The following is a 27530-nucleotide window of genomic DNA, read 5'->3' on the forward strand; positions in this document are numbered from 1 at the left end:
CCGCGTGATGGGCGGGGTTACACAGCTGCACGGTTCTCATTGGTCCAGACGGTGACAGCTCTGCGATGATTGGTTTACTATCGAGGTTGTTTGTTTTTGTTTCCATAATGTACCAGAAAGGCGGAAACATAAACTCATCAAAAGAATTACAGCGCCCGGCAATTTTCTTTACATTTCTTGAATTTTTTCAAATTTATTTTGCTACATAACACCCTAAACCTACAGTATGTGTATTTGTCTTCATGTTGTGTGATAGAAAACACGAAGTACTACTTTTTTTTTTCAAGTGGAAGGTAAATTATGCATATTTTTCCATTATTTTTTCATGATTAAAATCTTAAAGGGTTTTAAGAGTTTTGAATATCAGCCGCCAAATTCAAAAAGTTAGAGCTAATTTTCACTGCAATTAAAGCAGCAAGACAGGAAATCAATCCTAACTGTAAAAAGTTGTCATAAAATGTTACTTATTCAAGAAGATGCAAGCTTTTCGTTTCTTCTCATCCATTAGACTCACATTTCTGCACTGAACAGATTTTGTTGGGTCAGCTGAGGATCTCTGCTTCTGCTTCAAGCTGATTTTCTGATTAATCCTGTTTGCATTTGTTCCATGTCCTATCTTGCGTCTGCATATTGTATTTTGAGATTATTGCACACAGTTGAACTATATTTCCTACTTGTGCGGAACAGTATCTTTCTGTTGAGCTGAATTTTATTTAGGATGATCAGAGAAAAACTATCTGAACACAAATGCACATTACACTTAGGATTTGGATTTTGAAAAAAATTATTATAACATATTTTATTATAAAATGAGGAAATCTGGAGTAGCTCAAGTTGTATGAATATATTGGCTTTATCTGTAAATATGAAAATAAAAATATAAAAAACAAACAACTTAGCAGTGGCGTGGACATTTTAAAACGATGACTTAAGACGGTGTTCAAAAGCGTGTCAGTAAAGTACATTTAGAATTTCTAAAAATATTAAAATGATTCTTACATTTTTCTGGTATTGAATTCTTTTTAAGATGAAACTGAACTTGTATTAGAATTATTTGGTGGTAATAGAACATTATTTCCATGTCTTTAATATTCATTCATAAAGAAAAATATCCATAATATCCAGATGTGAGAGTGGTTCAAGTAAGAACACAGAAAATGAATAATATAACCCAGTTATTACAAGGAAGGAAGAACTACTAATAATAACACTAATAATAATAGCCTTACCCTGTGAGCGTCTTTTAAAAAAAATTTTTGCACAATCTTGGCCAATGTATTTGATTCTGATATTTTATTTACAAAGACTCCTACAGCCGTTTCTTCCAGGCGTATGAAAACGAACGCACCTGCCTTTTTTTTGTCTAAAGCACGCACTTTCTCGCGTTGTTTTGATCCAGCTGACCGCTATCCACAGAAAGAAATAAACCAGGCTAGGCTAGAAAGGCAGATAGTTTGGATTCCGTAGAGCGGAGACACGGACCGTGTGGACTCTGAAGGACTGACGGCGGGGCTCGGACGGAGGCGACTTTCCCTCCACGGCGATGCTGAGCGCCACATCCAGCTAGCGCCGTCCCGACAGAAAGGGACCGAAGTGGATGGAAATCAGACAAAAAGACGACGCCGTCCGAGGAAGGGTTAGCTTAGTTTAGATGTTATTGTCAGCTAAAAACAAACCCACTTGGTCGCAATGTCCTGCACTGGGAACCTGGTTTGGGATGTTAATAAACGTCTGATTGGATACGGGGACCCGAACTCCATCAGAACCAGCTATTTAGGTAGGAACAAAACACCAAGTCGCTATGCTAACGCTGACATATGTGACAGGACGTGTGTTGTTTTGTTTGTTTTTAGCTGAATCGGAAGCAGCAGAGTTGGATTGCTCCTCAAGTCAAACTAATCCTTGTATCAACCGAGATCTTATTCTGCTTATTCCATCGATTTAGCCACTTTATTGAGGCTAAAGCTGGATGTTTACTGAATTCCAGATCATTTAGCACTTCAGATTACAGTATTTAATCCATAACACAGTGTCTATGTGCCAGGCAACAGATTGGTGATATTACAGTACTCTGGGATGATCTAGTTTCATGATCACGGATCAATTAACTGCTTGAGACATAAAGTAAACGTCTATGTCACATCCCTAGAGTATTTCAGCAGTCAAAAATGGGTCTTTATTGTGAAAAGTAGTTGTCCTGGTGTTTTAACAGAACTTAAACTTGTTTAGTGTCAGAAATGTATCGTCAATTATGTGGAAAACGATTTGTCAAAACCCTCCAAAGGCATCGTACCAAAATAAACAAACAAAAACATTTTAATTTGTTGATTAAAAATTAGATAAAAAATTTAGTTTGTGTGTTAAGCAGTTTTGATGTATAATTGCTATCTCCTTCAAATATTAAACATATTTTACAAATAGCAAAACAATTGAAACATCCAGAACCAGTATGAAAATCTGAGGTTGTTTTGCCAAATCTGCACCAAAATAATGGGAGTATTTCATAAATTTTTTTAAATGCTATTTTTAATAGCAATTTACAAAAACTTAAAATTTCTTTCTGTAGCAACAGGTGGGGGCAGGGCAGCCTTACTCACTTCTTCTGACAGCTAAAAAGTAAAATAACAAATTTAAATCCTTTAATTTACAATGATGAGCAGAGCAAGAGAAGAATAGAAATTATATCACAGACATTCAACAATGTAACTTTTGCAGAACGGGGAAATATTTAAAGGTTCAAAGTAAAGCAAAAATAAAATTAGTTAAACAATAGTTAACAAAAGAAGTATATGTATTTTTCAGTTAAAGTACATACAAAGCATAAAGCAACCAGCTTATCTATTTCCATTTTTAGGTTTTGTTAAAAAGGAGAATAATATAATTAATTTAATGGTAAATCTAAGGTAGTAAATTGTGTCTTCAAGATTGTTTGAACTATCATTTGGAAAATTATACAGTAATAGTACTGGAAAGTACTGGAAACCGGAACAGACAGATTACATTAGCGAAACGAATCTTATAGAACATTATTTAATTTGATTCAGGATGCAGACAGGAAAAAAACCCAAAGGCTTCCAGAAAGACTGAAACTTTATGCTTCTGTAACCCAATGTTTGATTGCTTTATCAGATTTTGCTAAAAGTTTTGGAATAGCCAACTCCTATGTGAAAGAAAATCCTCAGTTTTACAGCGTGGTTAAGTTGGCTTATGTGAAACTGATTTAACCTACAGTCTAAAATTATTTAAAAGGCAACCATTTGTTGTGTTTCTTCTGCACTTTAAAAGGATTTTAAAATGAAAAAAAAAAAAAAAAACAGAAGATAACATAATAGATTTCCATTTCTGTCTGCCTGTATTGGAAGTTTGTCAACAGTCTTTGGGTTTTCCTCTGTGCTGCATGTTGAAACAGATTAATATCGTCTCTATTTTGACTTTTCTAGAGCTTCTTGTGCACATAAAATAAAAAGGTTTGAAAAGACAATTTTTCTGCTGCTCAATTAAAGTCTTACCTGCTAAGGTTTTGGGTAATCTAACATTAAAAGTTTGTCTTTGCTCACATTCCTTTATCATATTCACATTAAAGATTAAAACATGTAAAGTCAGCTGCTAAACACGGTTTATCTTGATTGAAATTCCAGCTTTAGGTTCTTTCAGTCCACCAAAGCAAAGGGTTTCCTGTCATCATTTGTGCTTTTGTTGGTTTTGAACAGCGCAGATAAACCAATCAGTAAAGATGGCCGCCGTTGGGAGAAGCAGTCGATCTCCAGGACCTGTTGTGTCGCACCGTTCAGTCGGAGGCCTGAATGAGGAGATATGAGCCTGTTGAGGTGGAGCTGGTGCCTCAGACGTTTAGTCAGTGCCGTATTTAGCCCAGCCGAGATAAAGTCAGCGCTGGGTTTGTGCACGCAAGGATGCATGCAGGGATGTGTGGGTCACACCTCTTATCAGATATATTTAGTGTTGAGAATGGCGCATCAGAAGGTGAAGCGGGGAGATAAACTGCGAAGCTGAAGACACGGTGGGATTTGAGTTGGTTCTTTTGCGATTTCAACCAAATAGATTGTTAAATATAAGAAAAGGAATAAATTTAGAACAAATGCTTCTATGAGCAGCTTTATTTGCTCAATTTCTTCACCTCCACTAAGTTAAAATTGTTATTGTTTTTTGTTTTTTTTTACGCTAATGACTGAGGGAAAAACTTAAATTTTCAATCTGCTTGGACGCAGTTTCAGTTGGGATATAATATTTCCAGAACCATTCAACCTCACTGTGTATGTCCAAAATATATGTGGACACAAGGGATGGGTTATATATAGACTTAAATGTCAGTATTTTATAGCATATATTGTGATAATGATAAAAATTCTGATAAAAAGAATTTAAAAAATCAATTTCAGTCTATTTTATTTTTTTTGACAATAGCTTGCATGGCTGTGACTACACGTCTCTGTTCTTAACACACCGAATTTTCTTAAAAACAAAATAAAACCAAGAAAGTAAATTAAAATTCTTCAGGACAGCAATGACATTAAATGGTGCAATTCTATTGCTAAATGCCACACAGTAATAGCATTTATCAATATTTCTAAATGTATTGATATTTATGGCTAATCTCGTATGATCAACAGTTGATGATAAAAAATATTAGAAGTAAAAATCCCAACAATAATTTCAGCGTTTGGAGATTTTAGGCGTTTCAAATATCATTTGATAGTAAGTCTGTCAAAATAAGAAGTAAATCAATTAACCGCATGATAAATGAAAATGAGATTGATTTGCATAATTAACTTTTAATCATTAATTAGTTGTTTTTTTGTTTTTGTTTATCTCTCTCTCTCTCTTTTTGTAAAATACTTTATGACAGATGGCTTCAGTTTGGTGCATTAGTCTCTAATAGACCCTTTTGTGAAGGGTAGTTGTATTTACGGAGATTTAAAATGTCTTCCAGTTTAGTGTTAAATGTTTATCAAAAATTAAAGTTTATTGAGCTTTGAGAATGTACACTTGCATTATTATGCCATTACTATTATACCACTTGAAAATGATCTCAATACAACAATATTATTGTTTATCTCAATAACTTCTGGGACTATTTGTCGTCCAGCAAAATTTGTCATTATGTCAAATTTTGGTAGAGGGCAACTTCCCTTTTAATGCCAGATGTATATTTTAGAGAAGCTAAAGCTCATAGAAAATAGTTAACAACGGAGAAGAAAGAAAAGGGAGGAAAATTATTGATCATAATAATTCTTTGCAATTAGAGGAACTACAAGTATTTTGAACAATACTTTACTTTTTGCTCTCAACTAACATGTGACTCAGAGTACAATCCTAAATTATTAACAAATACATATTTTTGTGTGAATTTCTGAATGTCTCAGTATTTATTATAATAAATGCTGTTGGACATTCTGGCATCTCCAGCATGGCAACGTTTTCAGCACCTTCACACGTGACATGCCTCTCCACGCCGCCCGGACTCCTGAATTTTAAACAAGGCAATGCAGGTTCAGTTTTCCGTCTGAGCAAACAGCAGCTGCAGAATTTCACAGCTCAAACTCAAAGTACAAAGCCGACATCCCCAGACTGATCTCAGGAACGTGGCGGCTTCTGCGGATCCTGACAGAACTCGGCTTTTAAACCGAGATCAGCGAGTCATCACACCGTCCTCTTTCTGCTTCCTTGCTCTCGTTCTGCAGCAGCAGAATTTCTGCAAACAAGAATAATACAGTTCACTCTACACTAATTTATTACAAATATTAAATGTGTCAAAATGTTCCAGCTCTCAGTACCGACCCAAATGAATGTCAGCGGGTTTAAATGCGCTTTTGTCATTTCTGCAGGTAGAAGAGAATTTGTCCAGAGGCTGAAACTAGAAGCGACACTCAACGTCCACGATGGTTGTGTAAGTGTTCTGCATTTCTGAGCCCTGTTTTAAAAACATTTTTTTGTCCCGTTTTAAGAGTTTATTTTGTCTTGAAGAAAACCGCATTGTATGTTGTTTTCCCCTCGGTCGGTATGTAAACTCGAGCAGAGCTCTGGCTGCAGGTCAGGTGGTTGATGCCTACAGGAAACCTGAAGCTGACAGATCAGTCACACAGCGTCTCGTGACGCTTTCAGGCAGGACTTCAGTCCGACCAAAACACCGCAGCAACACTCGCACAACCTAAGAGAGCTGCCTACCTTATTTTAAGTTTTATTTTTAATTTTCTTTTTTTAACCTTTAGCGTGTTTTTTTGTTGTTGTTGTTCTTTGCATTGTCAGGTTATATATGTTGTCTTAAAAGTTAGCATATTCTTTGAAATTTTCCACATTGCATCTCAAATTTAATTGTGTTTAATAGCTGATAGTCTAACACAAAATGCTGAATGACGAAGGATTTTCAAGTTTGTTTTTGTTTTTTGTAAAGAAATCTAAAAGCTGTGGTGCATTTGCATTCATTCCTCTTACTTTGCCTAAAACAGTGCAGAAAAATATAGATTATAAATATATATAAATATAACAAACGCGGATTTCAGCAGTTTTTATTAGGTTTTTTTGGTATGGAATAAATCCTGCATTAAATTTTCACAACAGAATGACACAAATATCAGTAATATTTGTTATATTTGTTCTCCTCAATACTAGGTGCTTTTTGTAAGTGAGTTATGTTTTTCTTTGTTTTGAAACTTGAAAACAAAACGGTTATCCTTTAAAAATAACCACAAATTTCCTATTGTAGATATTCACTTAAAAATTTCAGATTGTCTTTTCACAAAAGATCATGCAACATTCACGACTCAAATTTTTTTTATTTAGCTGGACTGAGGGCAGAAATGGCTCTCTGGTTGTACAGGAAACGTTTGGCTTGTATGCAAAGAACTGTATCTGATGGAAATGAACACTACATTACAAACATGGTGGCAGCAGCATCATGCTGTGGGGATGGTCGTCTTCTGCAGGGACACTGTAGCTGGTCACATTTTATAGGAATATGGAGGATTATAGAAGGAAAACTGCTAGCAGAGTTTAGACTGAAGGGGAGTTTCACCTTCCAGTACGACATGCAGCATTTTTAGAGGATTGTTTAATGAAAAAATATTCAAGAAAAGACATTTAAAAATATAATTATAGCATTTTTGTACAGCTTAAAGGTTAATTAATATGTTTCTATTTAAAGAGGTTTCTATTTTTGATTAACTGAAACATTTAATCAAATGGATTAACGGTTCCAGTTAATCCATTTGATTAAATGCACAAGTCTTTAATATTGCAGAGATGAAGCCAAACCAGTCATTAACCCTCTTTTGACAACACCATCTGCTTGTTTGGTCATTTATCACACAGCCTAAAACACCCAGGATTACTGAACGTTGAAGTCATGGAAACACTCATGTTTTCTGATACTACTACCTGTACAGCCTTTTTATTTGATAAATCCAGTCTGTCTAAATATAGGAGCATCGGCAGCCACAATCTGTGGTGTTTCTGTTCCTTTGAATGTGTTGAGTCAGAACATATGCTGAGCAAGACGATATGCATTCAGTAATAGGACCAAATAAAGCATTTGTGCTTTGGGGTTTTCTCTCGTTTAGATTTGAGTTTTCTTTTTTTTTCTTCTAGGAAACACAGGAATATTAATTTAAATGTAGCGCAGAAATATGACAGAAAAGTTAGTTAGGAGTTTTAATTTTTTTTAAAAAGACTGTTTATGCAGCTTTGCTATAAAGAGAAGCTATTGGATGAGATGAATATTTGCTCTGAATTTGGTAGCTGCTTTAATTACTGGTAAAGAAAAAATACTTCCATAAACTGCCCTGTCTTCCAGTGAGCCTTTTTACCAGGAGTTGCTTCATTATCCGATTTTCTTCTCATTTTATTAAGAGCAGTGCCTTATGTTCTAGTGCTTTTGGCCTTGAGCAACATGATTGTATTTACAGATAAAATAAGAAGTCAGTGTTTGTCCTCGCCGTGTTTGAAATCGATGGAGAAATTAAAATATCAGACAATTAAAGTTCTACACGGAGAAAGAAAGGAAATGCGTAAAAATAGGTTTCATTAAGGGTTTTAATCAAAAACATGTTTTTTCTGCTAAAATCAGCTCCTCCTCCACTTTGAGGTGGATTTTTATTTTATGCTATTATTTGTGGACTGGAAAACAGGAAACCAGATGATGATGTAAGATGCTTAAACACAACAAAACAGGAAGAAAACATCGAAAGTCATTTTAATTCATCATCAGCGACAGAAACTGATTTACGGGAGATTCCCAGTGAACGATCAGGCAATAAAAAAATAGTCAATGCCGTGTTTTTAAATTAAAAAAAAAAACCCATCATAATAAATGAAACCCATGATTTTTCACTGGAATCGGTTCATCTCTACTCATTAGTGAGTTTGAAGCGTCGGCTCTTGCAGAGGTGTGGGTGTGTTTTGCAGTGCAGCTCTGAGCCCAGAGTGATCTCACTGATTGCAGCGAGCCGCTCTGTCACGACGGAGCGCTGAACGAGGCTGCAGGTCGTAATGAAATATTGATCCGCAAACAAACAGAAAACAAGCAGATCTGAGGCTTTGTTCTGTTTCTGTTGCTGGGAACGTAGAACCTGGGAGCAATTGCTGTTCAATTATTGCTGATGTTCAGCTAAATATGAGCAAAAACACAAATATAAATCTAGGATTTGAGTGAAAATTTAGAAGCTGAATTTGATTTAGAACTTCATCTTTCTTTTATTTAAAAATACATATATTTCTTTTGTCCTGTTTGGTTTAAAATGATCTTTTGTAAGTTTAAAATAAACCTCCTTTTGGATTAATAAAGCAGCGTAAACATTTTTGGCTGTGTCATCATTTATACGGTTGCTCTTGTGATTTTCATACAGATAAGAGGAAATAATTAACTTATTTTAAGACAAGTGTTTTCTTCCACATTTTACCAAAAAATCTCCCTGTTGAAATCTGTTTGCTTAGTCTGCAAAATCAGTAAACATGTTAAATAGTAAAATTTTCTTCTTTTTTTGTTCAGTTGTGATACAGAAACATTTAACTAATTGTCAGATTTGTGTTAACTTGCGTGTTATGTTTTTATTTAAACATCAATGTGGATATTTATACTAACTCAATTCAAACCAGTCTTGTAAAAATTGATATTTGTGGCTGTCCACACAAGTATGTGGATGGTTATTTGATTTAAACAACAATACGAAGAGTAAGAATCCAAAATAAAAGAGAGAAACACAAGTATAAGGAACTTTAAGATGATAAAGAAATTTTATTAGTAGATGTCTACAGTTTTTAGTATTGTCTCCTATTGCCAGAATGCAGTCATGAAGTTTCCAAATTAGTTTTCTGTCAGCCCTGTAAACACTTTATTCCTTCATCTCCTCTCAGGTCAACACAATATCCTGGAACGACACAGGCGAATACATCCTGTCGGGGTCAGACGACACCTTTCTGGTCATCACTAACCCGTACAACAAGAAGGTTGGTCGTAACCTGTGACATTTACCACTATTACAGAAACAGTCGGAGACAAATTGAACCTCAAAAAGGGAGCTCTACGTCGCCCTGCTTTTTACACAACTTACTTACTTTGCTGTTGGAGTTCATAAAATGCAGTTTATATGAGCAGGTTATTGCAACAGGAATATAAAACATATTTAAATTCTAAAATATGATGTGGCACCGAAGAAGCAAACAAACCTGTTAGATTTTCTGGTATAATTCATTTTACCGTTTCAGCAATTTACTTTTGGTGCTGAGGCGAGCTGTAATCCTGGCATCATTATTTCTGCTAATCATGATGATTTTCCTCTTACAGCAAATGAAAACATGACGTTTAAGGTCAGGATATTATATTATACCAATAAAAAGTATTTTTAATACAAAAATACGGGTCTGTGGAAAAGCGTGTTTAATACCTGTTTAAAGGTTATTTTTTAAATGCACTTTTAATCCGACAAACGAGCCTCATTGGAGTGAATATTCAAATTTGTTGAACGTGACTGTGCTAAGGAAAAGGATATAAGCTTCCGAATTTGAGAAAAGTTTAGATGATTCCATCTTATTTAGCAAAATGCCCTAACGTAGACAATATTTACTCTGATTTAATGTCAGACAGTAAGAAGAAGAAGTCTTTTATACAGCGTATGTAAACATCAACTGCTGCTTATTTCTCTCTTTGAAAAAAGGCTGCAATATGCAGACAGTAAAACATTGCTAAAATAATATTTAGAAACAATTAAGTACTGCGTGTTTATCTAAAAAATTAAAGTTTAAGCTGAACAGGCGCTTTAGGTACCACAAATTAACCATAAATGTCCACTTTTATTTTCCCGTCTTCAGGTGAAGAAGTCGATCCGCTCTGGCCATCGAGCGAACATCTTCAGTGCAAAGTTCATGCCTCACACAAACGATCAGGAAATCGTCTCCTGCTCCGGAGACGGCGTCATCTTCTACACCCACACCGAAAAGAGTCCCGAGTACAATCGGCAGTGTCAGTTCACCTGCCACTACGGCACAGCTTACGAGGTGCTGAATGGCCGTGCTGCTCCGCCAATGAAATGCTACTTTTACTTAATGACCTCTTCTCTGACCGTGTTTATTTTATTCCTCTCAGATTATGACTGTACCAAATGATCCCTACACTTTCCTGTCGTGTGGGGAGGACGGAACAGTGCGGTGGTTTGACCTTCGCACAAAAACCAGCTGCACTAAAGAAGACTGCAAGGATGTATGCTGACAACTGGGCTGTTTTTAATTCTAGTAATATCAGTAGGAAGTTGCAGAAATAATTGAGCCTTTACTAAATCCTCATAGTGTTGAAGGTCAACCTTGTGGCGCTGTTGCTTCTTTCTGAAGTACTTCGGCAAACTGTTTTCTTGACTTCAGTCCAGGCTGCCTGCGTTGCAGAAGCCTTTGCGTGGCTGCTGTCTCATGTTTCGTTCTTCAGATCAGAACCCATGACCTTAAAACTGCTTGAATAGTTTTACCAGGTGGCGTCGTCGTTGCCTTGCTTAACCCTGGTGCCGTTCCTTATGAGAGGAGATTTGTCAGTGACTAATCTGAAGGAGAAAAAACAACCAAGCGTCACGTTAGCTCGATTAGCTCGACTAGCGTAGTGAAGTCCATTCTTTCAAAAGATGTCGAGATGAAATTTAAAAATGATCACATTTACCAACCTTAATATTTTTTAGATACTTTAGATTTTTGAGATTTATCCCAGTCTGGAGACGGTATGGATAAGCTGAAGGCAGAGTTGCTCTTGTACGTTGGAGATTAAAATTCTGGAAAATGAACCATTTCACATTTTTAAAAATGTATGTATCGTGATGCTAAATACTGATTATTTCATTGTAGCATTCGCAATTTAGTCTGTACAAGCATGTTTACTTTTCTCCTGTTCTCTTTAAGATATTAACCAACAATTACTGCACTCTAAGCAGTTCTTTATAACATACATTTTGCAAACACTGATGCTCTGTTTTGATATGTTGTGCAGCTTTACCAAAAAAAAACTGCCCTTATCCACATATTTCTTTGCTTTAGTTATAAGAAATGAATTAGTCTAACTTTTTAACTTTTATAAATGTGTATTTGTAGCTACATTAAAGCACTATAAGGTTGCTCTTCCGGTTTTATAAAACCTTGTTCTAGTTTAAACACATCAGCTGAAAAAAGTCATCACACGTTGGTCTTCTATGCCATTTTTTTCTTACAAAAACTTGTGACAGAATGCATTTAAGTGCAGGTTTATTTCTCTGCAGTACCTGCAAACCAGTCTCACTTCCTGCCTGCAGCAGTCTCTGCGGGAAGTTAGACTCTGGATGTTTATTTATATTTTTAATTCCATGGTTTTTTTTTTATTTTAGACTTTATTGAACAGATTACCAGTTTATGTCGTTCTGAGCTTCACCTTGTGGCGTTTGGTTTGATCCCAGGACATTCTGATTAACTGCCGAAGAGCGGCGACCTCCATATCCATCTCACCTCTGGTGCCATACTATTTGGCTGTGGGCTGCTCAGACAGCTCAGTGCGAATCTATGACAGACGCATGCTGGGAACCAGAGCCACAGGTAAACTGCCCCTGTTTCGATTCTTTGTATTTATGTTGATTTCAGTAAGATTTAAAGGGAACATATTATGCAAAGTTCACATTTTGTGCTCCCATTTGGGTCTCTACTGTTTCTGAACACAGCTCAAGGGCTTAAAAAAACACTCAGCCATTTTGTGGCAGCAAGTTAATGTTTTATAGTCTCTGGAAAATGAGCCATTTAAAAAACAAAAAAACAAAACCGATTATTAAGTCAGATTTTACAATTACCTAGCAACCCCAGCAAAGCCGAGCTTGTCACCTGGCAACCCAAGTGGAGCACTAGCATATTTGGTCAGATGACTTTACTGCTGTGTGCGCTATACAATGGCTGCTGGAAAAGGTAAGTGTTTTGTTGTTGACTTACCATACAGAAACCACTTACTGCATCCTCGATGGTTGTGCAGTAGGCTCCACTTCTGCTTTTCAAAGATGTACGAATGTATTGGTGTGTGGCAAGCTGCAGCTTATTTGGATTTTAAGTGACAAAGCAGCTCTTCTATGGTTTTCAGAATAATACAGTCTGTCTCTACATTATAAATTATGCTTGTTGTGTAATATATGTGGAGGAAAATGAAAGCAATCAAACTCTAAGCACCCATTTCACATCTGATTACTTGGACTAATTAAACGGATAGTCACGTATTCAATACATCTTCCTTTCTTACTCAGGTAACTACATGGGCCGGGGAACGACGGGCATGTGTGTGCGGTTCGTACCTTCCCACCTGTCCAACAAGTCGTGCAGGGTGACGTCTCTCTGCTACAGCGGGGATGGTCAAGAGGTTCTAGTCAGCTACTCCTCGGATTACATCTACCTTTTCAACCCCAAAGATGACCAGGCCCGCGAGCTCAAGGGCCCATCGGAGGAGAGGAGGGAGGAGGTGAGGTTACACTGCAATGCTCTGTAACCTTTTTTTTTTCCTGATTCCTTTGTCACTTTTCAACACTCCGTTAGAAAAATGCTAGGAACATTTTGTGGTCTTCTTTTATGCAGCAGCATCTGAATGTAGTGTTCATTTCTTACAGGGAGATTTTACTTTTTCTTTTTTTTTTGATGCATCATCTGTTTCTGTCAGGAAAGCTTTTTATGTTGTGGCTTTATAGAACGATTCTCCATGGTTCCTACACAGTCTGGAAAAGCATGGAGTTTATGTATTTTCAAGTTCTGTATAAGTATTGAAAATGAAAACAAAGTATGGAAAAAATATTTAAAATTCCAGATAATTTTCCCTAATCAATCATTTAAACTTTGTTTTCTGTCTGTCCGTCTGTCTGCCCTCATCTGTTTATCCATCCATCAGGTTTACACAGCAAAAATCCAAGTGGATTGAAAATGTTTGTCATGAAATGCTGTGAAGAGCAAGTATACATACTTTCTTCAAGTTATGTCATCAAAGTTTCATCATCAATTTCTAGTCTTTGGTTACTGTAAAACCTTTTTTCTGTTGATTTTATCCCACTCAGATTCCTCAGATTTCATCATTTAAAACATAATTGTTCATATTTTTCAGGGTAAGAGGTCAGAAGGTTTGTTTGAGAGAAGAGTTCAGGGTAACTAAAACAGCAGTTTGATTAAAGGCTGCCAACATTTTAAAATGTAGCACTTTCCCTTACAGACTCTGTACGGATGAAACAAAAGCATCATTCTTGTTGGAACTTATTCAGATTTATCTCCTGAAAGTCTGGCTCGCTCTCACAGCTTGAACAAACTTGTCTCAACCTGCAGAAAATAGTTTCACTTTTTAAAATAGCTTCACTTTTTAAAATAGCTTCTGAGCTTCCTTTCTCTTCATATTTAAACAGCTATTAGCAACTTTGAATCTTCCCCTGTTAGCAACTTCCTCACCGAAGAGTGTTGCTCCCTCCTGTTAGTGCTCAGGTATGGAAGGTTTATTGATTGGAAAAAGAGTCGCATCTTTTGAGCTACAGTGAAGAATTGGAAGAGCACCAAGGATAATTTCTTCATTTCCGCTCCTCCCCCCTTTACTGTGTAATGTTAGTATGAAACTGTGACAACCAGTGAGGAAATCTGTGCTCCGGTTGTTCGTCTAAATGTGCCTGATCATGGTGCCTGGGTTTCAGCTGTGTCGAGGTGCACACGCTCACACATTCCTTTCCAAATACAGCGACCGACGCAGACGGCGTTCCTCAACCCACTGAAATAGTCTGAGCCGAGGCGTACAGTGCAGGGTATGGGGGCGGAGGGGGGGCGCAGGCACCTCTCTTATCTGTCTTTCTCCTCCACCTCTGACCTCATTTAGTTCCTGGTCTTTTTCTTTCTTATCTCCTCCTCCTGTCTTGTCCCGTCTGTGCTGCTTCTCACCACCTGTCCAGACCCTGATGACATTTCCTGTGCGAAGCAGTTGAAAGTCCCTCCACTAAGACCTTGATTTTCTATTTCTGGCTCTCGGTCGGTTGTACCGCAAAGCATCCGAGGGACTGGAAAAAAGGGGGCAGCCTTAGTTGTGCTGCCAGAGGGGTGGGAGAGGACACCGACAGAGATGGGCAGTGTTTTGCTTTGGCAGCAGAGTTATTTTTGGCTGTGCTTTGACTGACAAACCGCTAATCTTTGACTGCGTGTGTGTTTCCACAGCTAAGGCAGCCTCCGGTGAAGCGACTCCGGCTGCGGGGGGACTGGTCCGACACCGGACCCCGAGCCCGTCCTGAGAGCGAAAGAGAAAGAGATGGTAAGATCACAGAATGTTCTGCTCCTTGTTTAAAGCAGACCTCTCACATTTCAGGAGAGAGCGCCAAGCCTGCCCAAATGTTTTCATTCATGCTTCTTCACACTTTCATCTTCTAAGTCTCGAGCAACAATCCCCAATAAACACAGAAGATTGTTTATTAGGATCCTCATTAGCTATTGCCTTAGCAATGGCTACTCTTCCTGGGGTTCACATTGCCAAACAACAGTTATGCAAACTTAATGACATAACATAGCATCTTAAATCATAAATGTACAATTATAACACTTTACATGATAAAATAATTCAGCACAATAATCAAACAAGTTGAGCAACCAGTGTAGCTTTCTGTCAAGATGTGGTACAAATAACATGAACCCATACAATGATTTGCTGTTGTGCATGAATAGTGTGCTTTAGCAACCAGGGGAACAAAATCATGTTTTTTTTTTGTCAGAAATATAATTGTTTTTAGCTCAGTACCTTGAATTTATTAAATCATGGAAGAGTCTCTTAGCTCGTTGCATCTTTATCATCTGCTTTTTGTCACTAACAATCTTCTGGTATAAATCGGGTTTGTTTTTGTCATTACTCAATAGCGCTTCTATGAAATCGCAAACTGAGTTTCCCAAAATGCTGCATAGTTAAGTAGCCTCTCTCAAGTATTACCTCAGTACCTGAATACCGACTCCTCCTCTGATCTCTGATTTTCTCTGGAGTTGTGGCTGAAATATGAATATATATCATGGAAGTATTTCCTTCCATCCATGATGACTCACCACGTGAACACACTTAATTACGCTAATTGCATATCTTATTAAATGGAAACATTGCTATTGCAACATTGTAGTTTTTCTTTTGACATCTGCAGAATTTCAGAAAGATTTTGTGCACATTTGTAATGAAAAAGCTGCTAATATCGGTTTTGAAAAAGGCATTTCCTTCCTGGTGGGACCTTCTCATTGCACAGCAACATGAAACTTGCTTCACTGTGGACAGTCAAACACAATGTTGTCAAGGTCAGGACTGGCATGAACTGGGTCGGGGCAGAGCGTGGCGTAGTGGTAGAAAGGGCCCCAGATGTTGGAATGCTTTTGGTTTTCAATGCAACCGTTGGAGAAATGCTTTTCCCGTCTGAAAACCATTTTCTGGGATGTGCCTATATTTTCGGAGCAGAATCAAATGTTATTTTGAAACGTTTCCCCTCCTCTCGCTTTAGGGGAGCACAGTCCGAATGTGTCCCTGATGCAGAGAATGTCGGACATGTTGTCCCGGTGGTTTGAAGAGGCCAGCGAAGCTCAGAGCAGCAGAGGAAGCCGACCTCAGGCTCGGCCGAGAGGTGAGGTCTCGCTTTTTAATTCCTTCTTAGTTTAAGTGTGTTGTACAATAAAAAAAAAAAAAAAATGCCAAAAACTTGATTATATGCAGTCATATTTAAAACAAAACTGTAAAATTGTGACGCATTTTAGTCTGAAGCTAAGTCTTTTATTCAGTAAGTATTAATAAGTTGTCCTCAATTATTAATCTGAGGAGGCAATCAATTTATATTAATTAATTGCCTCATTTCTAGGAACTGCTGTCCGGCCTGAGGGCTCAGCAAACACTCCTGCCGCCTCGGGTGCAGACTCCACCCAGGAGTCCGGGGCCCCTGAGAGGCCCGTGGAGACAGACTCCCTGGAGGTCCCTTCCAGTCCTGCAGCCACGTCCGAAGCCCCGATGTCCAAATCCACTTCCTCTTCCTCCTCAGGGTCGTCATCGACAGTCACTGCGCCTCCTACTTCCGGCTCGTCTTTGGTAGAGAGCTCGGCCCCTTCTTCTTCTCCTCTTACCTCCTCCCCTGATTCGGAGCAAAGGAGTCAGGGGGACACAACTGGGACGCCCACGCCCACAGCCACGCCCACCTCTGAACCTGCACTATCGGGTGAGAGTTTAGTTATACTTTGACTGGCGTCACTTTAGTTCAGTGTGAAGGCATACTCAGGGGTAACTTGGCCCGCTGTTTACAATACCTCGCAGAAATATTCACACCCTCTGAAATGTTTCACAGTTTGTTACAGCCACAAATCTCACTGTGTTTTATTTGCAATTTTGTAGACCAGGCGCCTGGAACCTTTACAATGCAAAGAGATGTTTTTGCCCTCGCTTCAGCTAAAGAGAACCTCAATGTTGCATTACGCTTTAAAAAGAGCAATTTTTGATCTTTGATAAAGCTCTACTGGGAATATTTTTGTGGTAAAGGAAATGTGTGTCAAAAAAAGGAAAAACAAAGCGCAACCTAACAAGAAAAATAGATCAAAAATATTACTGATATATTAGTTTGTTTATCTAAATAAACTAAAGTCCTGCATTTTTCATGAATTTTTATGTATTTTATAAAGGGGACATGAATGAATTAATTAGTTAATAGTTGTGAAATGTGAGTAAAAAATACACATACTGTCCCTAGCATCGCATTAATTCAGTTGTGTTGAGGTGTGCTGTATTAATCAGATAACTCTCATTTTAACTCTGAGGAAATTGCAGAGATCTTGATAGGACAGCTGCACCAAATGTCAACAAGAAACTGCTCTAGTTACATGAGACCAAAGCTAAACATTTTGGGAAACAAATGAAAATCTACTTATGTTTGATGGAATTACGCCATCTCCTCTATAAATACTTTGATGCTGTTCTTCAGCAGATAAAGAAACGCTCTTCAGAGCTGATGGGACCTGAATGGTTTAGATCAGGGCCTTAGGCTTGTCTCCTGTAGCAGTCTGTGCTTCAACACAGCGTTCTGAGACCTCTTGTCCTGTGTCCAACTGGTCCATTCGAAGTCCAGACCTACATGTAGTTGAGAATTCGTAGCCAGATCTGTCCAGTCTGACTAAGTTTGAACTATTTAACATTTAAGAGCTGGGGGGGGATTATTTTTAGACGTGAAAAGCTGGTAGAGACATGTCTCTGCCTGTGGAGTGAGACGGCATTCTGCAAAGCGTTGATTTGGGAGATCTGAGTAAGATGCCCACCACACTTACACAGACTTGTTTTTTTGTAATTTAACTAATGAACTGTTCTCCTGCCAGTTAAATCCCAGTAAAATGCATCAGAGTTTGTGGTTATGTAACAAACTGAAATGGTTTAAAGGAGTGTGAGTGCTTCTGTAATGCAGTATGTGCGATAATGGATCTGTGAGTATGTTTGAGCGTCTGCTTTGGAGCCACTCCACTCGAGAAGCAGCAGCAGCTTCACCTTCTTCTCCTTCAGCATCCTGTTGTCCCTCTCTTTGTCCCTCTGCTCCTCGCCTTCTCCTCCTCCCCTCTCTGTCCTCCTAATGGCTCATCCACTGTCCCTGTCTCCCCTCTGCCTCTCCGTCAGAGTACAGTCCTCATCGGCTGCCCATAAGTTTAGTGTGTAGGCGTTTGCAGAGGTTGCTTCGGCTGGCCGACCCCCCGGGACTGGGTCAGCGAGCGACTGCTTCCACTTCCTCTGCAGCCTCTGAGCGAAGGGCTACCTCAGCTGCTGCCGCCTCCGCCTCCGCCGCCACCGCCGCCTCTGCTGCTCCGAAGCAACCCCATACAGGTTACCCCTCCCTCCAAACCTGCAGCAACGCCTGTCAAGTTCTGTGTCTGAGCTTCTTCATGTAACCGTGGCAGACATGTTTGTTTGCAGACTCACTTTGGCTCCAGAAAATTCTGGTCTTGCTAGAACTCAGCACTAACCCCCGTCTAATGCACCGTGCGTTTCACAAACCCATAACTGCCAGCAGCTTGTCTGCTCCCCTCACTCACTAACGCTCTCACTCCCTTCTTTTCCTCGTTGCTTTGGGTTTTCATCTGCAGACTCTGTTTGGAGTGGCACCAGCAGTTGTGAATCTCTGATTGGTTTGGTTCATGTGGTTGTTTCCCTGGTTGATGATGAAGACGTGTTAAAGATTGGTTGCGACTGGCTTCCCTCCTGTGGTTTGATCACTTCAATGTGAAACTAAAGTCCCTGTCAAACATGAAACTTCAAGTACCAAATTTGTTGAATGAAATTTGGACTACAACTCATTATTATTCTGACGTTTAATTGATTAATTGAAAAAAGGGAACATTTTGCAGATTTTCCATTTTGCCACTCAAGCTTATTTTCTACAATATTATAAATACATCAAAAGTACAGATAAATAATTCAGTTCCTTTTTTAAATAATAAAATAAGCATAGTATTGCCTAAAATGCAATAACACAGCATTTCTTTAGTGTACACTTGGTCATTTGTAGCATCTGTAGCTGAAAAAAAATACTTGACATCAACATGTTAAAGTTGATGTCAGTTCTTGCTGCTGGACTTAAAATCAACAGAGTGCAGGGCGGATCTGGTGATTGTTTGTTGGATTAACTGATTAATAACGGGACAACAAAAGGTGTCCAGATTACATGTTTTAAAGAGTTTTAATCGAGTGAATCAAAAAAATTATGCCGTTTGAGGAGTTCTAGGCAGAATATATTTTTAGATAATGGTTTTTGTTTATCTTAAATCCAAAGTGTTTATATTTTTTGTACAGTTTTGGCATAATTACGCTCTTTTTTTTGGATCTAGCGATTAATCGATTACTAAATTAGTTGACGATTATTTCAATAATTGATTAATCACAATTAATCTGATTAATTATTTCAGCTGTAAATAAAATCACTGAATATGTCAGTGTTGTGAGTTGTCTTGAGGTGGACTGACAGCTCAGCTGAGGTCAAAGGTCAAATGAATGTTTCGTGTCTGATTGGGACGTTTATTGGACGCTCGGTGCTGCATTTAGCTTTTGCTCAGCTGTCATGTAGTCGTTATTCCAACATTTGCTGGATATAATTTCCATTTTTGGGGGGGGGAAAGAAATAATAATTGTGTAGCCAGCAAACTGCAGTACATACAGAATACAAATAGTTATCATGATGAATAATTTAGCGGCTCGCAAAAGTATTTACACCCCTTGAGCCCTTCTACATTTTGTCACATTACAGCCACAAACCTCAGAGTATATTGGAGGGAAAATAAATGTGACCGACTGCGAGGAAAACTTACTACACACTTTTTTAATTTAATCTCGGTTTAATTGTAGCTGTTCTTTGAAGAGAACATTAATAAACAAATTGCATCATGAAAACCAAAGGAGCTCAGCAGGCTGGTCAGAAAGAAAGTTGTGGAGACTTTTAAGGCGGCGCTACGTCAGGGTCTCTGTAAATCTGCCCTAATCCGCTCGCTACGTTTGTGGGTGAAGTCAACAGTTTAAATTAATATTTGATGTGGAATAATTTATTAAGTCATAATAAATGTATATCTAGTTTTTAGAAGAAAATCAATATATTTAATTAATTCTATATTTACGAAATTATTTTTGCGTTTATTTCCAGTTGAATAATTTATTTTACACGTTTAAATAATTATTTCATAAGTTATTCTAAACTTTTCACTCTCCACTATCCAAAAGAATATAAATAAATAAATTTAACAATAGTAATCTTGCATCTAGTAAATCCTTAGAGATTACGGTGTTACATGTCGATTTGAAAATTGCAGTGCATAGGATTTATGAGAGGTCCTACCTAATTCATGCAAAATGCTTCGTGAGCTCACCGCCCCCACAGTGAAACACTTTGGCAGCTGCGGGGTTTAGATTTGACGGGAAGATGGATGGATATAACTAAAGACAAAAAAATATTGCAGGCAGCGAAAGAGTTTAGAAAGTGTTCACCTCTCAGCCGTCAACATGCGTCTGAGCCAGAGTGGAGTGGTTGGATCAGAGCATCTTTTTTTAAATGGCCCAGTCCAAGTCCAGACCTGAATATAGTTGAGGTTCTTTGGCAGGACTTAATTAAAGTTGGACATTCCAATGTGAAAAAATGTAAGGGTATATTAATACTTTTGGGACTCGTGCAGTAAGCAGATGTGGACTCTGATTTTGTTGTTCCTTTTCAGGTTTGCTCATCTCCCTCTTTGTGCTTTGTAAAAATCTGCCACAGTGCCTACATGTAGCTGCGTATACACTGTGTAACTCGAATGACGTTTGTGAAGCTTAAGCATCTTGAGCGTGTGAGCTTTCACCTTTGAACTCCTTGTTAAGTGTTTAGTTTGTGTGGTTTGTGTTCCAGATTCCCCTTCGTCTGTGGTAAACAAACAGCTGGGATCCATGACTCTGGATGAACAGCAGGGTGCGTCTCTCCATCCTTCCTCTGTCCTCTCTCTCCGTCTCAGAACGCGTCTGTCCTGTTTGTCTTGTTTCAGCTCTTTCTCTATTCATCCTCTTGTCCAATACCTACATAACCTTTAACGTGCAGCAAATGAGATGGTGATTTTAATTACTAGAATTAGACGTGTGGATTTTGAAGCAGACTGCAGATTTTTTCTTGAACCTGTTCAAGATGCAAGAGATGCAGTTCAGCATGAGTGAAAACGTATCCTAACAAATTAGTTTGTCAGGGTTAATAGTTGGGCTCCAACCTTACGTCTTACCATGACCTAAACAACTGACGGGTATTTCCTTTATTATATTTTTATTTAAGGATGCAGACCTATTATAAAAACAAATTTATTAGTAGGTGGAGTAGAGTTATGTTCACTGCTGATCCAGTGTAACTGACAGCCTTATTTTACACTTTCTTTTGTGATTTGAGGATTTGACCCTCTAACACACAATTAATGTTTTTAACTGGCTCATCTGTACTTCTGTTGACCACTAGGTGTCACCAGAAACCCCAATCGTAAATAAAAATAGATGTTAAGCGCAGAGTTCATGAAAAATGATCAATTCTGGTAATAAGCTAACCAGCATAGTGACTGTTAAATGCCTTATATGAATGTAATATACGTCTGAATATGACTCTTATTTGTTTGGCTGTGCTTTCTGAATACATTTGGAAATAATAATGTGTTTTGATGAGTTATGCAGTTTGGAAATGTTAAATAAATAAAAACAGTTAATTTCCAGTTTGTTTTTGCACAAACTCAGTCTGTGTTAAACAATTTAGAATATTTAAGAGTTAGATAATCTAGTAATGAATCTTCACCTTTGCACATATATTGTAAGCTATAAGGTTGTTTCTCAGTCTTAATTCTTCTTAAATTCATCTGTTTAAACCTTCTTCTCCAAGAGTTGATGAACCTTTTTATGTTTTCTCTGGGTTAACCTGTGCTGCATGTTCTCAAAACCTTTCAGAATTGTTTTTCTTTACACATTTCCAGCGCTCTTCTGCTCATTCTGCAAGCATGAGAGGTTCAACCGCCGTTGCTTTCCATTTTGTTTCTGCCGTCAGGAGCAGCAGAGGGTGCAGGTTCAAATCCTGAGGAATCGGTTACTGCAGCAACCAGCAGCACCCCCACCACCCCAACTCCCACCCCGTCCACCACCCGACCCAGCGCAGCAGAGCCGGTCCTCAGCCTGCACTACAGCTCAGAGGGAACCACCACCAGCACCATCAAGCTGGACTTCACCGACGAGTGGTGAGAGACGAGCAGAGAAACGGTTTCTGTCCAGACCTTAAATTGTGTCAACTACATCAGAAATCACTCTATGTTTTAACTTGATAAATGACTTGGATATAATAGCAGATTAAAATAAGTGACAGATTCGATGTGCCGAAAAAGCTTTAGAGTTTGTGTTTAAAATCAGATTAGCGTTAATGCCTCGACGGTGTTTTAAATGTAAATGAAAAAGACAAAGCAAGTAACTGATTGAAAGAAGGAATGGTGTTTTTATAGAAACATGTGCTCAGTTTAATTTATTAATTTGCCAAAAACAGCACAGCACTGACCTGTGGTTGCAATTCAAATCGAAAGACTTGTTCATGTTCTGTTAGTATCTCCACTGGTACTTTGGCTTTTTTCCCTCACCCAAATCTAAGATTTTGGATTTGTTAATGATTGTAAATATTTCTGCCTTGTCTGTCTTTGTTTTGACGTTGAGCATAGAGAGCTTTCCGCCTCCTTTATGAACCATAAAGAAATCCAAATATGTAGTTGAATAAATAATGGACCACATATTTACCCAACATTCAGCCACAGTAGTTTTAATCCAGAATGTTTTGCAGGAACATATTGTGGATGATTTTGACAGATTGTTGCTAAAATCAGTAAAACCTTCAGAGATAAAGACGGCGTCTGGAAATCGGCAGATGTGACTCTTAGACCTGTTCTGTTTGCATTTATAAACTGATTCTGGAACAAGCCAGATGATTCCAGGTTTATTTTGTTTTAACCTGGAAGATGTTGCATCTATGATTCTTCACTTTGACTTTATTCCTACTTAAATGAGTTCGTACTTGTTTCCGGACATAAGATTTAGGTTATCATGTATCTATCGGTCTCAAGAATCCATTCTTCACCACTTGTTGTTTGTTTCTTTATGGTCAAACAAGTTTTCTTCTTAAGTTGGTCATTGTTTAACTTTCTCCACAGGAGCAGCAGCACGTCCAGCTCAATGGGCACCGGAGTCTCCAAAACATCTGAAGTCGTGGCTCCAAACAGGCAGGAGACTCTGTCAGCGGAGACTTCGGTGTCGGAACAGGGTAATTCACGTCCGTCATGGATATAGTTGCAGTGTTCAGTGCCTTGCAAAAGTACTGATGCCACTCGAGCATTGTCACTGTTTGTCACAACCGTAAACCTCAGTGCCTTCACTGGCATTTTAACGTGAAACAAACAGAATTGTACATAATTAGGGAGCCGAGAGCCAATTAGGGGAATGTATATTCTCAGATTGTTTAATTCTGGCGTCTGCTAACGAGAGCATCTTCTTTCACATGTTTGCCATGTCTCCTACATGGCTTGTGACAAACTACAAAAGACGTTGTTGGGTTTTTCTTTTACCAACAGATTTCTTCTTCCAACTTTTCCATAAAGTGCACAGCTCCTCTGCTTTAAACCTCCCACCTTCCTCTCTGACTTGTCTGCTGTGTTTCTTGGTTTTATTGTTGCTCTTTACTCTGTAACAAAACATCTGAGGGCTTCACAGAACAAAGGAAATCACACAAAAAACAATTGGTTGCACTGGATCTTATCTTGGATGTATCAGAGTAAAAGTGGCCCTAAAAATAAATGGATGCCACTTTTATTTTTTTTTAAAAGAGAAAATTGCTAAAGAAAAAAAACATCACTCTAAAAACCACTGGTTGTTTTCCTTTAGCTTCACAATTATGCAGTTTGTTGGTTTCTCACATCAGAAATCAGTAAAATACATTGAAAGTCAGGATGTGACATCTTAAAAAGCTCGAGGGGTATGAATACTTTTAGCTGGCACTATATCCTCAAATTTATTCCACATTTTACTGCAGAATAAATTGGACCATGTGTGACTTCCTGTGCTCCTCAGGTCCCTGTGCGTCCTCTGGGCAGCATAGTTTGGCAGCAGCCACATCAGAATCTCCTCGTGACGCCTCCAGCGCCGGCCCCCTTGGCGTCTCCACGACTCGGGGTCCTGCCGAGTGGGAATGCACGGGGTCTCCGCCGCAGGAGAGGAGTCAGCCAGAGGGCTCCGAAGACCCATCAGGCGACTGCAGGAGGGCGGAGCCTGCTGGAGAGGAGAGCGTGGAGGGTCAGAGTCAGCCGGCGCCTAGCAACCAGGACTCCGACGACAGCGACGACGATCCCATTCTCATCCCACCAGCCAGATTCAGAGGGCAAGGGCAGAGGTACTATATATATATAAATATATATATATATATAAATAAAAAACATCTTTGCACTTTTTAAGGATAGATTTTCTGATTTAAGTTTTGTGCTTTCACACTCGCTGTCCTCAAACGAATGTAGATTTAATTCCAGAGGATCTGCAGTAGGAGATAGGATGATCAGGTAACACGCTCGCTCTGGAAACCTAAAACAAGCTAACACTGGAGCTGCGTGATCTGCTGCACAGCATCTAAAGCCAAAAGCACCACACAGTGTTCAGCTAACCTTTTTTTTTTTTGTTTTGACTTGGTTTGACTCGAGCTATTAATACAAAGAGCTGAGTATGGAGTGTTTGCATGTGATCACAAACGATGTGAATAAAAACACCATGGCTGCATTTATTGTATCTGTATGCATGATGACTTCAAAAGAATTACATGTTTTGATGCTTCATGCAGGTGATTTTGCTAAAAAAAAAAAAAAAAGATCCTATAAAATACTCTAGTGGTTGAAATGTAAAAATCTAGGGTAAATCAAATCATGACTCGGCATGAATTTGCGGATGTTTTTTGAGTTATTTAAATTTTGTGGGTTTCTTGCTTTTTCTTCGCTAGGCGCTCTGCAGCAGCTCGCATCCAGGAGCTGTTTCGCAGGAGGAAAGAGAGAAGAGAGATGGAGGAGAGTGAAACTCAGAATATCAGGAGACCTTCAGTGAAAATGGTTTACAAGGGCCACCGCAACTCCAGAACAATGGTAAGCATCAGCCCGGTCGAGCTGATCAACACACCTGGTAAACAAACAGGTTAGGTAAATCCATTAGTTTTATCTCAACGCAGATAATCAACACATGTACGTGCATTTAGAAAATTAAGGTTATTTATCCTTTTTTGAAAGCTAATCTGTTTTTATGACACATAGCAGAAGAACTTGAGACACCTGTAATGTTTAGGTATCCTCTAGCAGTCGTCTGTGTGACATTTGAGGTGCTTCTCGCCCTCGTGTCCAGATAAAGGAGTCGTGTTTCTGGGGCAACAACTTTGTGATGAGCGGTTCGGACTGCGGACACATTTTCATTTGGGACAGACACACCGCAGAACACCTCATGCTGCTGGAAGCCGACAACCACGTGGTCAACTGCCTGCAGCCGCACCCGTACGACCCCAGTGAGTCCAGTCAGGGTGGTGGTCGGATCATAGAACGAGACGAAAGGAATGCAGCTGTGTAATTTAGTATTCTTATGCTTTTTTTTTTCCAGTTTTGGCTTCTTCGGGGATAGACTATGACATCAAGATTTGGTCACCACTGGAGCAGTTGGCGTCTTTTAACAGAGTCCTTGCTGAGGAGGTATAACAAATTATATACGACGACTTAGGGCTGGGCGATTTAGCTTAAAAATAATATCGCTGAGTCATCTTTTGCTGATCTATTTTCTAAAACAAATAAATGACAAATAACAGAAAATAGTTTTAGAAAATGCTTTTATTTCAGTCAATTTTTTTGTTAGTTTTACGACAATTTTTTTTGTTTAGTTACAAGAATGCAGTCATAATATTAGCAGATTAAAGATGCAATTTCACCACAAGAACGTCTAAAGATTAGTTTGGATAAAAAATATTTTGGTTTTCTTTGTTTTCATAAAATTACTACGACATTCTCCTAACATTAAAGATAAGATAAGATCATTTCATTGGTCTCCCATAGGAGAAATGTATCTTTAAGCAGGGGCAAAACTGCAACAAAACAATAAAAGCCCATCCAAAAGGACACAAATACATCAGATGTATTCATGAATAAATACATAAAAACAAAAAAAATACATAAAAGCACAAATGTGAGATCAGCAGTACATCCCCATAACCATTTCCATTCACATACAATACACCCTCTACATACTACTCTTGGCCATCGTCTGGACCACTACGGCCCTGTTCTAGTAACATTAAGACTTTATTCTAGTATTATTTTAACTTTATTCTCATACTGCTATGACTCTATTTTTGTAATATGACTCTATTTTCATAAGAAAAAACTCTTGACCTTTTTTGTTGTTGAGTTTACCGTAATTCAAAGAAAAATAGAAGTGGTAAAGCATGCTCGTCAAACAAGATGGCCGCCCTGGGCGTGCTGACATCACTTTGAACTTTTGGAAACCCAAGGAGATCATTGGTGAAATACTGATAAAACTGATCAAATTGATTCGTTGTCCAGCCCTAAAACAACTTTACACGACACCAAAGGTGTAGCAGTGCGGAAGCCAAAAAATAAATTCTTGACAGATTGAAGCGCATAATCTGTTATTTGTTTTAACATCCAATTTTCATTTGAAAAGTTCATACTTCTGTCCTGGGGCTAAACACTGTCCAGCTGGAAGCCCTGTTAATTTCAGAAGATGAAACATAATAATAATAACAAGAACTTCCAGAAAGCTCTCTTTACAGACATAAATCGAAAATTTTGATTATTAATAGGTTCAATGTTCCTGCCACTAGTTTCAGAAAATAAAACTCGTATATTAAAACCATTCTTATCTCCTCATTAAAAGGTCATAACCCGCAATGAACTGATGCTGGAAGAAACAAGAAACACAATCACTGTCCCAGCCTCCTTCATGCTCCGAATGTTGGCGTCCCTCAATCACATCAGATCAGGTAAACCTCATCGCAAACGACCCAGAGAGCGTCGCTCTTTCTCTTGTATCAACTTTTTCTTTTCTTCTTCTTCTTCTTCTTCCTGTAGATCGCCTGGAGGGCGATCGATCGGAAGGATCCGGTCAGGAAAACGAGGAAGAGCAGTAGCCAAGTTGGCATTTTATTTTCATGGAAAAAAAACAAAAAAAACCCCACTTTTTGTTGTTGCTGTATAGCACTTGCAAAGAACCCCTGAGATTTGTACTAGTAGAATACTTCTTTTTGGATATTAGTGTTATTTCTAGGCCCATGTGTTATTTTTTTCTTTCTTTTTTAAAGAACTTTCTTACTGATGTTTCTGTAGGAGGATAAACTACAGCTGTGTGACTGCAAAAGTTTGCCAGTATGGGTATATAAAAGTGTGTGTCTAGAGTGCTAATAACAGCGGCTGGTGTGAAAGGATGTTAAAGTGCAATATTATTTGTTTGGAGAAGGTGAGAGTTGGATCAGTGTTAATGTTTGACATTT

The 27530-nt window shown here is 38.4% G+C and overlaps 1 protein-coding gene across 4 annotated transcripts; it reads left to right on the forward strand.

The window, feature by feature from the left end:
• Positions 1-1431: 1431 nt before the first annotated feature.
• Positions 1432-27213, forward strand: dcaf6 (ddb1 and cul4 associated factor 6). 4 transcript variants are annotated; one of them, XM_028023835.1, is made up of 21 exons: positions 1432-1777; positions 5844-5905; positions 9367-9459; positions 10321-10506; positions 10595-10708; positions 11916-12051; positions 12741-12952; positions 14665-14758; positions 15975-16094; positions 16326-16676; positions 18113-18316; positions 20862-20921; positions 22023-22209; positions 23164-23273; positions 24077-24395; positions 24517-24558; positions 24990-25128; positions 25382-25538; positions 25631-25719; positions 26918-27023; positions 27112-27213. In XM_028023835.1, exons 1-21 carry the CDS (start codon positions 1690-1692, stop codon positions 27168-27170), a joined length of 2928 nt encoding a protein of 975 aa, XP_027879636.1. In that variant the 5' UTR covers positions 1432-1689; the 3' UTR covers positions 27171-27213. The 4 variants fall into 4 exon arrangements, with proteins under 4 accessions (XP_027879636.1, XP_027879637.1, XP_027879639.1 ...); XM_028023836.1 differs by lacking the exon at positions 24517-24558 and having other exon boundaries at positions 1690-1777; XM_028023838.1 differs by lacking the exon at positions 18113-18316 and having other exon boundaries at positions 1690-1777.
• Positions 27214-27530: the final 317 nt, after the last annotated feature.

Source organism: Xiphophorus couchianus, chromosome 7 (assembly GCF_001444195.1).
Source record: "Xiphophorus couchianus chromosome 7, X_couchianus-1.0, whole genome shotgun sequence".
In the NCBI taxonomy this organism is placed as follows: domain Eukaryota; kingdom Metazoa; phylum Chordata; class Actinopteri; order Cyprinodontiformes; family Poeciliidae; genus Xiphophorus; species Xiphophorus couchianus.

Bases quoted from the DNA above. Each gene is read 5' to 3' on its own strand.
- dcaf6 (XM_028023835.1), top strand. From the start codon at position 1,690: ATGTCCTGCACTGGGAACCTGGTTTGGGATGTTAATAAACGTCTGATT. The intron at 5,906-9,366 runs GTAAGTGTTCTG...ATCTCCTCTCAG, and splicing joins TCAACGTCCACGATGGTTGT to GTCAACACAATATCCTGGAA. The intron at 14,759-15,974 runs GTAAGATCACAG...CTCTCGCTTTAG, and splicing joins GAGCGAAAGAGAAAGAGATG to GGGAGCACAGTCCGAATGTG.